The 16,366-nt window shown below is 45.8% G+C and overlaps 1 protein-coding gene across 5 annotated transcripts in view; it reads right to left on the bottom strand.

The window, feature by feature from the left end:
- LOC123344252 (interleukin-1 receptor type 1-like) overlaps nt 1–8,166 on the bottom strand; it is a 28,440-nt gene extending 20,274 nt beyond the window's left edge. For 3 of the 5 annotated variants that reach the window (XM_044980260.1, XM_044980280.1, XR_006572494.1), the window contains exon 1: nt 7,213–7,461. Coding sequence is in view for 2 of the 5 variants with exons in the window: in XM_044980280.1 (XP_044836215.1) it covers nt 7,213–7,265 (53 nt within the window). In the remaining 3 variants the exon portion in view is untranslated. Of the gene's footprint in view, nt 1–7,212; nt 7,462–8,053 lie in introns of those variants that run through there. The other 2 variants (XM_044980287.1, XM_044980270.1) reach the window with 2 other exon arrangements.
- Between the last annotated feature and the right edge of the window lie 8,200 nt (nt 8,167–16,366).

Raw genomic sequence — 16,366 nt, 5'->3', positions numbered from 1 at the left:
ACAGCCCCCTGAATTTCCCCAACACCGCCCCCCGTTACATGCAGTACTGCCAATTTAGTTGTTGGTTGGAAATCTGAATTGAAATTGAAATGAAATTGCAATATTAATACACACTTTAAAAGCATAGAGAGTATATGAGAAAATACTTGTATCTGAGAAAGCATAATGGGTTTGAAAAGTATGAACAAAGACTAGCTTCCTCATACAGCTGTTATTTATGACAATGTTGGCACATTTGTTTTGGCTATATTGGCCTACCTAATAATTTCAAACTATACTTTATAAGGTCTGAATGAGCTCTCCCCTGATAGCTAGTGATGAGCCAGTGGTGGGTGGAAAGGTTTCAGGACCTGACTGTATTTATATGAACACACCTACTCTGCCTAGGTATCCAGCAGACAGAGTTGTGCTACCCACGTGATCAATTTTGGCTGGTGTCGGGTTACAAATCACTTAAGTATTAAATGTGGAGGGTCATGAAATGTTGTTATCCTTATTGTATGAGTAAAGGGCAGCAAAACTGTACTTAGCCTGACTGCACAAGGAGGGGGCGGGTCTCCCTCAGGGCTTAATCTGTGCTAGGGCTTGCCAGGGCTGAGCCTCGGCATTTCTAGGCTCGGCGGTTCATAGCCCTGGGACGTCTGGGTTTGTCACATCAGTTATGAAAGTAACAAACTTGCTTGAGCCCCAGCACCTCTTTCATTACAAATTAAGCACTGGTTACCCTCAACTGAACTGCACTCCCTAAGCAGGAGGTTTGGATGCCACATCCTAGTGAAGGGGGGAGGGTGCACAGGTGTTTTGTTTGGTGGTGTGGGCTCTGCCTAAGAGTCACAGGCACTATTTGACCTGTCCCTCTCTCCTGTTTAGCGAGAGAGGACTGATTAGACTTCATAGAGAGTCTTTTGGTTTGTTAAGTGACCACTAGAGCTGAAATCACTGATAATCGGGTCTAAGTGCTTAGACCTGCTGTGGGACACTGTTTCTGTGGAAGAGACAGCCCAGCCTGCACTAGCAGTGAGGTTTCCCCCACTGAGAGCTGAAATCACTGAGCAGTGGGTGGAACCTCGACAGACCGACTTGCAGAGGTCACAGTGGCAGGTGGCAGCAGAAGGTGACAGTGCAGGGCCATTGGAGATGGAGCGGTAGAGTGAATGGAGGCACAACAAACAACAGCAGACAGAGCATTGGACTATGCTTTAGTGACTTCGCTCCAGAATGCTAGATTTGTGACAGGAAACTTATATAAATATATGTTTCCTAGTAGGCCAAGATTTTTAAAATGCATTATTTGCCACGGTCATTATCTCACATCATCACTATCTCAAGAGATCATTATCTTGGAGAGTTTCTGAACTAAACTTTTTTATTATTATAATTCATTTTTATGTAAGAACGGCCATATTGGATCAGACCAATGGTCCATTTAACCCAGTATCCTGTCTTCCAACAGCGACTATTCCAGGTGCTTCAGAGGGAATGAATAAAACAGGGAATCATTGAGTGATCCATCCCATCGTCCACTCCCAGCTTCTGATGAACAGAGGCTAGGGACACTCAGTGCATGGTGTTGCATCCCTGCCCATCCTGGCTAATAGCCACTGATGGACCTAACCTCCATGAACTTATATAGTTCTTTTTTGAACCCTGTTATAATTTTGGCCTTCACAACATCCATGGCAAAAAGTTCCACGGGTGACCGTGCATTGTGTGAAGAAATACTTCCTTTTGTTTGTTTTAAATCTACTGCCTATTAATTTCATTGGGTGACCCCTGGTTCTTGTGTTAAGTGAAAGGGTAAATAACACTTCCTTATTCATTTTCTCTACACCAGTCAAGATTTTATAAGCCTCTATCATATCCCCTCTTAGTCTTCTCTTTTCCAAGCTGGAAAGTCCCAGTCTTTTTAATCTCTCCTGATATGGAATCTGTTCCATACCGCTAATCATTTTTGTTGCCCTTCCCTGTACCTTTTCCAATTCCAATACATCTTTTTTGAGATGGGGTAACCAGAACTGCACACGGTATTCAAGATTTGGGCATATCATGGATTTATATAGTAAAAGTGGAGGAGCTTGGTTTGCCAGACTGATCAGCTAAGCCAATTCTGACAACCTATATGAAAAGGCTGCAAAACACCATGCCTCTGGACTACATCAACATGCAGAAAGTCTTATAAGCCAGTCACTGTCAAAGCCAATTTTAGAAGAACTTAATGAGGCTGTTAAGAATGCTGGAGACACAACTCGGTTTATGTGAACCAACATGGCTTTTGCATTATACTTTCTATTTAAGCAACAGATACCACACACACTACAAACTGGAGGCCAATGCTAAATGCACTGCCACTTGTTAATCCTGAAATTGGACACTGGTTTGGAACAAGACTGGCAAATGCTCACTATCTTTCCGAAAAAACTCAGCTGACTCTCTAGAAGCATGCAGTGCAACAGTGAAAGACTCAGCAGTTGAAAAAGTGAAGAACTCTCTCACCATATTCAAAATATGTGCATACATGGCTGATGAATGCACCAATGCAAATAGGCATCAAGTATTAAGTCATTGTGTATGTTATCTTGATGTCTGTGGTAGGCCAATAGATGCATTCTACATGTTCAAGTTATAAGACACATCAGCTGCATCTGCGATATCTTAGAAGAGTTAAATCCTTATAAATTGAACTCCAAACAGATGGCTGCTTATGCATTTGATGGAGCTACAAACTTCTCTAGAAGACATAGTGGAGTACAAGCTTTGCTCAGAGAAAAGTGTAACCCTAATCTCTCCTATACACACTGCAGAGGCCATCTACTCCAGCTAGCACTAGTACAAGCTGCAGAAACTTCAAAATACATTAAAAAGCCATAAATGTAATGGCTCTTTTATACTCTTTTTTTTTCAGCAAGAGTCCAAAAGGATTGAACATCTTGGAAACAAATAGAAGATACACTGGGATTGAAGTTCAGATTAGTCCAACCTGGGAAAACCTTCTGGCTTTCTCATGAGTGATTCATGGGTGTTGTCTTAAAATTACTGCAACCGTTATTACTGGCTTTGGAAAGTATCCACCCAGATATCCACCCAGATAGGACAGATCAAAAGTAGTGCGGCTGGTGGACTACTTTTGTTACTAAGTTCAGAGAAGACAATTGCCATTCTCTCTTGTAAGTTTACTGGTGAAACCACTTGCGTCATTCAACAGTGTCATGCAGGTGTCTGCTACAACAGTAGTAAATCTTTGTCTACCCTTGGATCAATCAGAGATATCCATTGAAAATGTACTGGAAGAAGCAAAGACTTCAGTCCAGAAGTTGACTAATGAAGATACTTATATTGACTCCTTAAGTGAGGACAAGAAGTGTTTGTTAAGCCAGCTGAAAAAGTACACAGACTTGATTCTTACAAATCTACAAATCTTACAAATCTACAATAGCGATTTCTGGATTCTACTCAACCTCCACGTAGCTTTTACAGATGCCTGTCTTATAAAACACCTACAGTTGAGTGGAGTGAGGCACTACCTACAATAGGGCTGCTATGTGATCAGGACAGAATAGAGAATTTTGAACACAAAGTGGAATATAATACAACGAACTAAAGAAGATTTAATTTCAACTTTTTTAACATCACTAGTGGTTCGACCCAATCTTTGTGCTGTTTCCTGGGATGAAAGAAGTAGGAATTCATCTCTTGCTACTCCCAGTCACAACAGCTACAGTTGAGCATTCTTCTTCCTCATTAAATAGAATTTTGTGTTCTGAAAGAAGTCGCCTTCTGCCTGATCATGAACATATCATGAAGGATTGGAAGTAACGGACATACATGAAGACACCAAAGAGTGCAAAATTACAAGAAACCAAGAAGGAAGTAGATGTAGTGCTTCACAGTAGGCTTGAGTAGCCAGCTTTAATTTTTGTGATGATTTTAAAATGAGTTAAATCTAATAAAATGGTTGTGAAACATTTTTCAGTTTTTACTATGGTGCCATACAGCCCACCTTCATCCTCACGGTCTCAACCCTCATTGGTCCTCACCCCTTGAATATTCCAACACTCCTCCCCCCCCCCCCCCAATTTCAATTCCTGGGGAAAATACTGGGGCATCCCTCCCAGACACAGGCACAAAACAACTTAAATCAGGTCCCCTCTCTCCTTACGGTCAGTAGGGAGAGAACCATCCACAACTCAGCGGTGAGCTGGAGCCGGTTCCCACCGGTTCGCGGGAACCGGTTGTTAAATTTAGAAGCTCTTTTAGAACTGGTTGTCCCGCGAGGGACAACTGGTTCGGAAAGGGCTTTTAAATTTAACAAAAGCTCCAGCAGCTACCTGCCTTTCCCCCGGCCCCAGCTCACCTCACTCCACCTCTGCCTCCTCCCCCTCCCCGGCTTCTCGCGAATCAGCTGTTCACGCGGGAAGCCTGGGAGGGCTGAGAAGAAAGCAGCAGCTTCCCACAGGTGAGCTGGGGCAGGGGGGCGGGGAGGGCTCCAGGCACCGCACGGCTCCGGTCTGGCCCCGATCCCTTACCCGGGCGGCGCGCCTCCGGCCCAGGCCTGACTCCAGCCAGCGCGGCTCTGGCCCGACCCCGACCTCGGCTGGCCGGGCAGCACAGCTCCGGCTCAGCCCCCGGGCCCGGCCAGCCAGGAGGCACAGCTCCAGCCCAGCCCCGGTCCTGGCCAGCTGGGCGCCCCGACTCTGGCCCCGGACGAGCGCCCTGGCTCCACCCAAGCGGCTCCAGTCCCAACCCTGGCCGAGTGGCCCAGCCCGGCCCCAGCCTGGCCCCCACCTCCAGGCAGCGTGGAAAGGGGGCAGGTGTTGGAAGAGGGAAGAGGAGTTGGGGGGGGGATTAGTGTCAGGGTGCTCAGAGGGCAGGGAACAGGGGGACTGAATGGGGGCAAGGGTCCCGGGGGGACTGTCAGGAAGGAGCAGGTGTTGGATGGGGCGGTGAGGGGCAGGCAGGGGCAGGGGTTCCAGGGGCAGTCAGGGGACAGAGAGAAGGGGTGGTTGGATGGGGCAGAGGTCCCAGGGGAGCCACCAGGAATGAGAGGAGGGGTTGGATGGGGCAGCAGGGGGCAGTCAGGGGACAGGGAAGGGGGGTGGATGGGGCAGGGGTCCCGGGGGGAGCTGTCAAGGAACGTGGGGGGTTGTATGGGGCAGGAGTCCTGTGGGGGTGGGGGGGCATGACCCCCTCGTGGGGTGAGGGGGAGGAAACCAGTTGTTAATATTTTGGCAGCTCATCACTGCCACAACTGTGAATGTAAGTTGCTGCTCAGTGTGCTGAGTTGGGCCCCTGCTTTAAGGGCCTAATCCTGCACTCACTGAGGTCAGTGAAAAAACTCCAATTGATTCCAGTGGTGCAGGATCAAGTATTAAATGTTCCTCCTCCTATCAGATTCCCCATATGAGCAAAACTGCACTGCTCTCAATCCCCACTATTCCCCAGTGCTGGCTCCCCATCTTATTTCTTCTTTATTCCTCTGAATATTGATATACCCAGTTAAAACACTAGAATTAGTCTCACCTAATCTTTAAAGAACTGTAGCCTTCAATGTGTGTAGGATGAACTTTGCATACTAATAGCTTTCTTTCTAGGAAAGTTTTGAATGCCCTCTGACCAGACAAATGGATCAAAATTGTAAAATATGAGTGAATCCTGTTTCTCCAATGTGAAAGGAACAACACATAGGCAGGCAAAATATCACATTTTTCCTTTTAAATAAATCCATTTGTATTTTGTACCAGGAAAAAGGAAAATGTATTTTTAACAATTTTTATAAACTGCAAAGTATTCTGAATCCCTTTAGTCATCACTTAAGAATTCACGCCTCTTAATTTTCTCACTTCTGATCAAAAGAGAATTGCTCTATAATCCTATTAAAGTCTTTGCAAGCAGAGGCATTCCTCCCAAGAAAGGACCACCCAACCGGTGTTTGTACATTTAACTGATACTGAAGATTTAGACCCCGATCCTGAAACTTTATCTGAAGGGGTGGACCCTCATGCACAAAGATCAGCTGACGTCATTGGAGTCCAGCCATGGGCATGCAGTTGCAGGAGTAGGGCCCAAGTTATATTGATTAAGTATTTTTCTGTGAGTAAGATGAAAACCCTTCAGAACCCAAGTGGATAACTACAAAGCAGCAGCATTATTTCTTGAAAGTCCCAACCAGAAGTATTTGCATATAATTAAAAAACATATGAATAAGAAAGTAATTTCTCGGAGTTGTAAGAAGAACATAACTGAGTTGCAGGTTCAATCTCTACACATTTTAATTGGAGTCAGCTCTGTGATGCATGCTCAAGAGAGCATACAGTGATTGTGGATACTGTTCTCCCAGATCAGGGGTTCTCAAACTGGAGGTTTGGACCCCCTCAGGGGGTCACGAGGTTATTACATGGGGGGTTGCGAGCTGTCAGCCTCCACCCCAAAACCTGCTTTGCCTCCAGCATTTAAAATGGTGTTAAATACATTAAAAAGTGTTTTTAATTTATAAGGGGAGGGGGTCGCATTCAGAGGCTTGCTGTGTGAAAGGAGTCACCGGTACAAAAGTTTGAGAACCACTGTCCCAGATCATCTTCCAGACCACAAAGCCAAGGCAGAGTAAAGGGTCCTTATGTGTATAATTTCTCTCAGAAATTCACACATAGTAAAAAGAGTAATTAAAATAATCACTCTGTTATTTGCAGAGAAAAATGTTGCCTGGTCAAAAAAGTACTGGACCCAATATTGTGACTCCATTCTCATACCCATACCATCCAAAAGAGACAATACTTAGGCTTCCTCTCTGCCCCTTCTTCCCATATAAAAGAGGGAATCTTTTAAATTGTATCTTTTAAATACAAGATATTCAAATGTAGATTTTATAGCACACTCTGGATGACCTAACTTTTCCATCAGGAAACCAGTACCCCCAGTTTTGTGATGCTAATTGGACTGGTTCGGTGGCAGTCGCAGAATAACGCGAGACAAGGTGGATGAGGGAATATCTTTTATTGGATCAACTTTCTGTTGGTGAGAGACACAGCAGTTGGTCCAATAAGAGAGATGACCTCACCCACCATGTCTCTCTAATATCCTGGGACCGACACAGCTACAACTACACTGCAGTCAGAATAATGAGCCATGCCAGCAGTAAAATCAACAGGAGACCCTACTCTATAATAGATATTCACTGGGTGGTCACCGTGTAAAGACAGGAAGAATAATCTGACCCACCTATTTTCTCCTTTTGTATACATCAAGTGTACCCCATTTGAACACGTTTCCATGCAGCTTTCTCCTCCTTTCGATGACACAAACTGCAGTCAGCAATTAATCCTGGGCTGCTTTAAGTATTTTTAGTTTTATCTATTAGGATGGAAACCAGGTTGAAAACCCGAAGCTCGGTTTGCATTCATTCTCAACGGAAGCTCCAATTTCAGAGGTTGGGTTCCCAACCAAGCGAGGATCCTTTTCTTGCTCGGTTTTTCCGAGCGCGGATTTAATGGGCACTAACAGCCCCCACTTTAAAACCCCGCCTCACGCAAAGAGCAGCTGCGGCTGCGGTGGTTGTTACTCAAGCGCGGCTTGCGCAACGCGGCCACCGCACGTGGGGCTCCGAGCACGCCACCGACCCCTCTGTAGGGCCGGGGTCTGAGTTCGGGTTCTCGGTCAGTCCTGACTCCCGGGACCCGCCGCCGGGGACACGGCACTTGGGGGGTCCCGACCGCTTCCCGGGGTTGCTCCTGGCTCCCTGTATGGGCAGCGCCTTCTGCGGCGGGGCCGGGGGCTGCGCGGGCTCCCTGCGACCCGCCCGCCAGCCGCCAGGATGCCGCCGAGCCCCGCAGCCGCCCTGCCCTGCCCTCCCCTCCACGGCAGGTGCCCCGAGGCGTCCTTGGGCGGGGGAAGCCCGGCGGGCTGCCCCGGGGCGGGGAGGTGTTAAGCCGGCTCCAGGGGGCCGGGGAGGTGGGAGGGTCCCACGCACTCACAGCCCCTATTGCGGGCGCGGCCCCCGGCCAGCGAGCCCCCGCTCCCCGCACGGGGACGGACCCGGCGAGCCCCCGCTCCCCGCACCTACCTGCCGCCGCGGCGCTGCCGCCTCCTGCCAGCTCCCGCCCGCGTGAGAAGCGGGCGGGGGCGGGGCCGGGGCGGCAGCCGCGGCCCCGGAGAGACCGAGCAGCAAAGGGGCTGGGACCGGGAGCGCAGCAGCCCTGGGTGCCCTTTTGCCCCCCCCCCCCTTCTCCAGGAGCCCCGATAGCAGCAGGGGCACCCGAGCGGGTCCCTGCCCCCAGAGGATGGGGGGGGTCTCTCCTGTGCCTTTATCAGTCCCCCTGCCAGACCCCTCTTGCTACAGCAGGTGGGGCAGAGTCCCTGTGCCTGGGGTCACTCACAGCCAGCAGGGGGAAGCAGCTGGCGGAGTTTATAGGGACCATCTAGCAGGGCCGCCCAGAGGGAGGGGCAAGTGGGGCAATTTGCCCCAGGCCCCGGGCCCAGCAGAGGCCCCCACGAGAGTTTTTCGGGGCCCCTGGAGCAGGGTCCTTCACTCGCTCCGGGGGCCCCGGAAAACTCTCGCGGGGCCCGGGTTCCCGGAGCTTCTTTGCTCCCGGTCTTCGCTGGCGGGGAGTCCTTCCTCTCCGGAACAGAAGGACCCCCCTGCCACCGAATTACCGCTGAAGCAGGACCCGCTGCCGGAGTGCAGCCGGGTCTTTGGCGGTAATTCGGCAGCGGGGGGTCCTTCCGTTCCGGGACCCGCCACCGAAGTGCTCCGAAGACCCGCGGTGGGGGCTGCACTTCGGCGGCGGGTCCCGCTTCGGTGGTAATTCGGCAGTGGGGGATCCCCGCCGTGGGTCTTTGGGGCACTTTAGCGGCGGGTCCCGGAATGGAAGGACCCCCCGCTGCCGACTTACCGCCGAAGCGGGGGCCCCCTGCCGCCGAAGACCCCGGGCCCCTGGAATCCTCTTGGCGGCCCTGCCATCTAGGTATTCAGGGCTTAGTCTTAGATAGGTGCCTATTAACCCCCCACCCCACCCCAATTTTTCACACTAGTTATATGGTCACCTTACAGCCAGCCTCTGCTCAGCCCTGCATGACCTGGCCCCAGCCACTAATTAGGCCTTGTCTGGTTAAGGGTGGGGAGGTATATTTAACCCTACCCTGCCATTAGTGCAAGGGACTGGACTAGATGGCCTACTGGGGTGACTTCCAGTCCTACACTTCTATGAGTCTATATTAAAAGTCCCAAGCCTAGGGGGCAGGACCACCAGCTACTGGCCATGTGGGGCTTGCTGTGTTCACCGAAGATGCAAATGCAGATGCAAAAACTGCAGCTATATCTCCACTGCTACCATGGTCAACCCCCATCCCCCAACATTCCTTTCAAGATTTGTGGATCTTACACATGCCTATCACAAGCTGTGGCGTACCTCATCCAGTGCACTAAATTCCGCAATAGGAACTATGTGGGTAAAACCAGCCAATCACTACGCTCTCGAACTCACACAGGAAACGGATAAGACAAAAACACCACATCGCCTGTGAGTGAGCACTTTTTATAATGCGATTGGTCTATAGCTGACTTATCTCAGTCCTTATCCTCAAAGGAAACCTGCACAACACTTTCAAAAGATGAGCCTGGGAGCTTAAATTCATAATTCTACTAGACACAAAAAATTATAAACACAATAGGGACACAATTTATGCTCCGGGGCTAGAGCAGTCATGGGGAAAAATTAGTGGCTGCTCTGGAAGTAGGCAGATACCGGACAGTGTTGGTATAATACTCTAAATGTTTTTATTGATTATAATATAAACCCCACTCACTCTACATTCACACTCCTTTCATACTACACCAGAATCTGAAGATCTGAAGGAAATCCCAATGACCAGTCGAAACTCAGTCCGATCACAAGGTGTGGGGAGCCCCACATTACACACCTCTTCTTTTCCATGATTTTGAGTCGGTGTCTGACTCCAACTTCAGCGGTAGAAAACAACCATTTCTATAGACCAGTCCATTGCGTCATAAACTCTTTGTCTCTTTACCAAGCCTTTCATCCATAACTCCAGAAGAGCAGTTCTGGGCAGGCCACCATAATCCAAGACATTCCATTTCCTCTTACAAAGTTTGTTTTGCACAGATAATCCTCATGACCTTAAATCAACTGCCAGCGCGCAACTCACATACTCATGTCAAGCATACAGCATTTATACCGGGCCCATGTAGCCTATAACATATGCATCACAACAGTCCCCCTTTTGATACATGATTAATAACATTGATTATTGTATCACTTCTATAATTTTGCAAGCAGCTCAGCGCTATATATTACCTGTTCCAAAACTCCTTGTCATTTTATTTGACAGTACAAACACAGCATGACAAAGATTAATAGAATCATTAACTAGAACAATAAAACAACAGGATACAATGCCACATTCAGGAAGGCTGTGGCACTGGAAGACCATCCCTTAAAGACATTGTACCAGTGGTGGACTGTCAATTCTTCCCCTTCTTTTCCTAATTTTAATATTAAGATACTTATCTTTCCCAACTGTGCAGATTTAGATACATCCTTTGTATATTGCTTTATTTTTTTCCCACTTTTATCAACCAATTCCTCCCATTTTTCCCAATGTACCCCTAAAATCAAAGGACCAGACCACATCTTTTGGTTCCCAAACAATTTCCTTTTTTATGAATAAGGGTCCCCGATAAACAATTCCTTCAATAATAACTTGTTACATTACATTTGCATGACTCAATTGGACCTTTTTCTGTAATATCTCCCCAAAATATATATTTTTCAGTGGTCACAACAAAAATGCACCCATTGCCTACATCAAACACTCTTATGCCATTAGAGGCTAAATACTGTATTATACATTGTCCACTTGAATGATTTAGATGACATCCCTCTAAGGACCAAGTTAGCTATGGGCACACATTTATTTTGCCCCCACTGCTTACAAGGTTTTATCCATTCCACCAATTTATAGCCCCCCTCTTCCTGGATCAAATGTCTTCCACTTAATTTCTATTTGCCATAATTCTCCATTAATAATATTTGGCAGCACCCAGGCCATTGCAGCTTTTATTTTTTTCCAGTGTTATGTGATAGCATCCTACCCTTCCAACCCCTTTGATTCCAATTAAACCCAAGGTTTTTTTTCCCCATCCTATAATTTGTTGTTTCCATATATGGGAGTCTGAACCATTCAAAGGGCCATTGCCCATTACTCAGTATATTGACTATCCTCCTCTCTATATACTGTACCCCATAAGCTTGCATCTGTACGCATCATATTGCTAACGGTCTTGTTATTAATTTCTGACACACTCAATAAACTCGCATTTAAAGAAGTTTCCAAGGCTTGTATTTGTTTTAATTGGAGCACTACATTCCTTGCTCTGATAATGTGCCAAAATTTTGTATTACATGCGTCTGGTTAGCTCCCAAAATCTGAATCAAGACATTTTCCCTCATAACATCTCAATATCAAATGAATTCTACATCCCAGCACCAATGTCTCCCACAATATATTCTCCTATACCTCTTTTAGCTCCATCTCCCCATTGTTATTGCCATGCTAGTAATAGAGGCAAGGCTTATGGCGTACACTCCAAATGTTGTGCACTCACATCTAATCGCGACTCTTCCAGCCAGATCATTTGGTCCACAATAGCTGGGGCTTCGATTACTTCCCCCCCTTCTATATTAGAAAGTTCATCCACCATGATTCTTGATGAAGTTTTATTTACTGGTATTTGATTAAGAAACACGAAATACCTACCATATCCCCAAAAGTATATTCTCCTATTGATTTTCCTGCAACAGCTTAATTTCACCATTATGGAAGAATTTACTATAGCATCATACATCCATGCTTTGAGAGCCGCTGACTCATTCCATCCCACATGGACATTAACCAATTCTTTTTCATAAATCACATCCCAGGTAGTTACATTAAATCCCAATTCCAAAAAGTGTCGTTCAAGGCACTTATATTCAGGTTATTTTCATTATAACAATTTAAATTTAAACATCAACCAGCCATCCCCTTTTAGAATATAAAAATACCTCAATTGCTTCTCCAAGTCCTCTGGTTTTAAATATTCCCAGGTTAAATTCTTACCATTTTCCCACCATATTTCAAATTTCCCCTCAAAAGGTTTCCCCTCACATCTGTCTTTGTTTGGTCCCGTTTTCTCTATCGTGTCCCATGGATAGTTGAATGTATTATCCCTTTTAATCCATACTTCCATCTTAGAGGTGCTCCCATGTGTATATCCTTGTACCCCTAAACTTCCTCAGATACTTACAAAACATAAAAAACAGAAGCCATATCCCCACCTTTCAGGGTGCCATCAACTTCCCTGTTTTTCCTGAATCATTGCTGACAGTGTTAGAACTTTTACTTCAAAATCAATTTTCATTCCCTGCAAGCTTTCCCTTTTTCTGGTTCCACTTTTGCATTCCTCTTGCGTTGAGGTCATGTCGTTATTCCATAAGAATAACGTCCAGTGCCTCTGACTATACCACCCAAAGTGCTTTTGTTAAGCCTTTCTTTGCTAAACTCTTCTATCTTCGCTCGAGCTCTGGTATTCTTCCTAAAATGCAATTCGCACAACACAATCTTTTCACCAGACAAATAATGCAAAGCAAAGTTATCATAAGCAGCAAGCCAACTAAAAAAGTCATAGTACTGTATCCACACTCCCAATCCAGGATCTGTTCGGGATATCCTTCGATGCAGTTGGACATTCCCCTTTTATTTCTGTAAAACAAACCAAAAGGTTATCTAATCTTTGTGCCATAACTTTAATTGTCATGTGGGTACCCATTTCCCCTTTTTCCCCAGGATTAATTTGCTACAGTGGGGGAAATTTTATTCATAATTGAAAATGGTCCAACCCATTTTGATTCCAAGACATGATCTTTTGCTGTCAGCCTCAGATAAATCACCTTATCTCCTATGTTCCACAATTTCATATCTTGAGTGGCTTGTGAGTCCACATATTCTCTTGCTTTCTCAATTGCATCTGTTAATCTAAATTCCATATTCTTAAATTCAGGTCGGTAACTCTTTAACCCATTGGGTAACCAATACTTCCTCTACTTCTCCTTCTCCTTAACGCAGTAGAGGGCGCCACGGTCTCATAGGCCTTCCAAAGACAATTTGGTACGGCTGGTACCCTGTACCTAACTGATCACTACTTCGAATTGCCGCAAACACCAATGGTAATTTCTCATCCCAATCTTTACAAGTCTCCTGTAACACCTTTCATAGAGCTTGCTTAATCATTTGATTCATTCTATTTACTGATGATTGAGGGTGGTAAGGAATGTGTAACTGCTGCTTTATTCCTAAAACTTTCAATACGCTTTTCACTACTTCCCCCACAAAATGCGGTCCATTATCCGAATAATTTACACTCAAAGTTCCATACCTGCTAAAAACAACATCCCATACTTTCTTAGCAGTTGTCTCTGCAGTATGCTTCTGGGTAGGAATCGTCTCCACCCATCCGGCAAAAGAATCCATCACCACCAGAAAATACTGATTTCCTCTGGAAGTTTTTGACAACTTATCAATATCGTCCATTTGTATCCTATCCCATGGCCCTACAACTCTCCGATGTAACAACGGCCGTGCACTAGATGTTCGATTGCTGTCTGCCACGCATTTTATACAAGTTTTAACAAATCTTCCAATACTGTAGGCCAAATTCCAATTTGTTTTACCTTAATTATTTCTGAGCAACTTCAGTCTCCCTTTTTCACTTCAAAACATTTTTTTTCCTTCTCAGACCAAGTCGCAGCTTCTGTCTCTTAAGGCGGTCTATTAACTTTGCTTCTGACTCCAAACCCTGTTGTGCCAAGTTATCTTTAACCACCCCTAACTCTAATTTACAATCCTCCAGTTGCCTTTACTGGAATAGCACCAAACTTAAAAATTACTGGCAGTCTCCCGTAATGCTGCCTTTACCCTAAACCTCATACAAGTGGACTTAAGTGCCTCCTTTCCTTCTCCCTCTCCCCTGGTTCTTGTCACACAGACAGAGAGCAGAAGACCAGAAATCCGAAGTGCAAGCAATGCAAAGTTTATTGGGGTTAATTCCAAGCACACATATTCATAGCTCTACACACTGGCAGAGTCTGTTCCCTACTATTCCATTCCCAGCTCTGATGCCGCAGAGCCTTGCTTGTGTCCCCATTCCATCCTTCTCTTTTCCAATTCTCTATTTTGTTTTCCCAGCTGTTCCAACTGAGTCTGCATTACTTCTGCTTGCCATACTTCCTTCTCTAAACTTTCCTGGCAAATTTTAAGACTTTCTTGCAGGGTCTGTAGCTCTGCACATGCCTCTCCCTTATATTCAATTACCTTTTTCATAGCCCACCGCAACCACCATATCACAGCTGTCTGCTTCTTCCTGGCATTAGGCTTCTATAGCTGTACATACTTCTCAAACATGTTTTCTAATGTATCAATTATCACATCAGGTTCCAGAGCACCCTTCATCCAAGGGCAGGTCCCAAATGCAATAATCTCCTTCTCTAATATAGAAGGAGCTTTAACTTTAATCCATTGGGGTGCCTCCTCTATCCCTTTACTCTTTTTAAACATTATCTGAATAACCTCACATGGCATCTCCCCACACACTCTCACTCACTCAACTACTTAATGTAGCACGTTTCCAAAACTCCATGCAGTATCTCCCCAGGCATACTTTTAATCTCACAAATAAGGAGTCACCCTTTAGACTCCCCCAACACTGAGACCCCCATCTCATAATCCGGCACTCCTTATATCTCTCCCCCACTCGCAATTCTCCATCAAATGTTAGGCTCTGATAGAGGCCTCCCTATCGGATAGGGGAGCAGGCAGATACCGGACACAGTGTTGGTATATAATACTCTAAATATTTTTGTTGATTACAGTATAAACCTCACTCACTCCACAATCACACTCCTTTCATACCACACCAGAATCTGAAGATCCAAAGGAAATCCCAATGACCAGTCAAAACTCAGTCTGATCACAAGGTGTGGGGAGCCCCACATTACACACCTCTTCTTTTCCATGATTTTGGGTCGGTGACTGACTCCAACTTCAGCGGTAGAAAACAACCGTTTCTATAAACCAGTCCATTGCGTCATTAGCTCTTTGTCTCTTTACCAAGCCTTTCATCCATAACTCCAGAAGAGCAGTTCTGGGCAGGCCACCATAATCCAAGACATTCCATTTCCTCTTACGGACATGACAAAGTTTGTTTGCACAGATAATTCTTGACTGCTCATAACCTTAAATCCTTGCCGTATGCTTGATACGAGGACATGAGCTGCGTCTTGGCAGCTGAAGCATTTATATGAGGACCATATGGCCTATAGCATATTACAACATGTAGATCACAACACAATCAGTCCTCTTCAAACTCAGCCATTTCCAAATTCTATTCTCAGTAGGTTTGTATTATGGGATACTAGCTTTTAAAAAATTAAACGAGGCCAGGTCTCCATTCCCCTGACAACTTCTGTCTCACAGTCTCGAACCTCTTCAAAAGGAATGACATTCCAGAAATATGCCTCATAGGCATTTATTACTGGTTTTCTTCATAATTTGGAAGAGATTGCAAAGCAGACACACTAATCAAAGCTCATCCATAGTTTACCCTCTCATAAATCAGTCAAGTTCTTAGCGTGAGGTTATCCAAAAAGGGTCATTCTGACCCATGTCTGCCATGTTACCAAGCCCACTGATCGCATGATCTTACATGTTCTTTACTTTGTGGGCTGGTTTCCCTGCTGATATTCCAAAGTTTGACGTTGAAACACGCATGCCGATCGAGCACCTCCCATAGTATTTCACTCCATTTATCTAATGCTTAGAGAATCCTGCTCCCAGAATCCTCTAGTAGGTCCAGATATACCAAGCCATACCAAACTCATGCTTGCCACGTTTATCCATATCAATCACAGCAATTCATAATAATTTGGCACAGTCTCAACACCTGGGGCATCATCCCTCTGAGATGCGGACAACTATCTATACTCTAACTTATTAACTAAACTAATTAAAACTATATACAACAAATTCAAGTCCAAACCACCAGGGTAAGAAAGCCTTTCAAAAGCAAGAAGCCGTTCCAGCAACTGTCACGGGCGGTAAGAAGGAATTGAGAGGCTGTGGGGATGGCGGCGCCCCTTATACTGGCGCATGGCGCAGGGCTCCAGGGGGTGCTAGGGCTGTCCCGACGGACACCACTAAGGGAAAAAAAATTCTGGCAACTGTGCATGAGGTGTGTGCGCACCTAGCATGGAATTAACATGGTCAAGCACTCGAAGAACCTGGGATTTTTTAGTTGTCTTCTAGAACCTCCGACCACGTCTGA

The sequence above is a fragment of the Mauremys mutica genome, chromosome 1, assembly GCF_020497125.1.
Source record: "Mauremys mutica isolate MM-2020 ecotype Southern chromosome 1, ASM2049712v1, whole genome shotgun sequence".
In the NCBI taxonomy this organism is placed as follows: Eukaryota; Metazoa; Chordata; order Testudines; family Geoemydidae; genus Mauremys; species Mauremys mutica.
The sequence above is the reverse complement of the archived record's forward strand: the minus strand, read 5'-3'. Positions and strand labels throughout refer to the sequence as shown.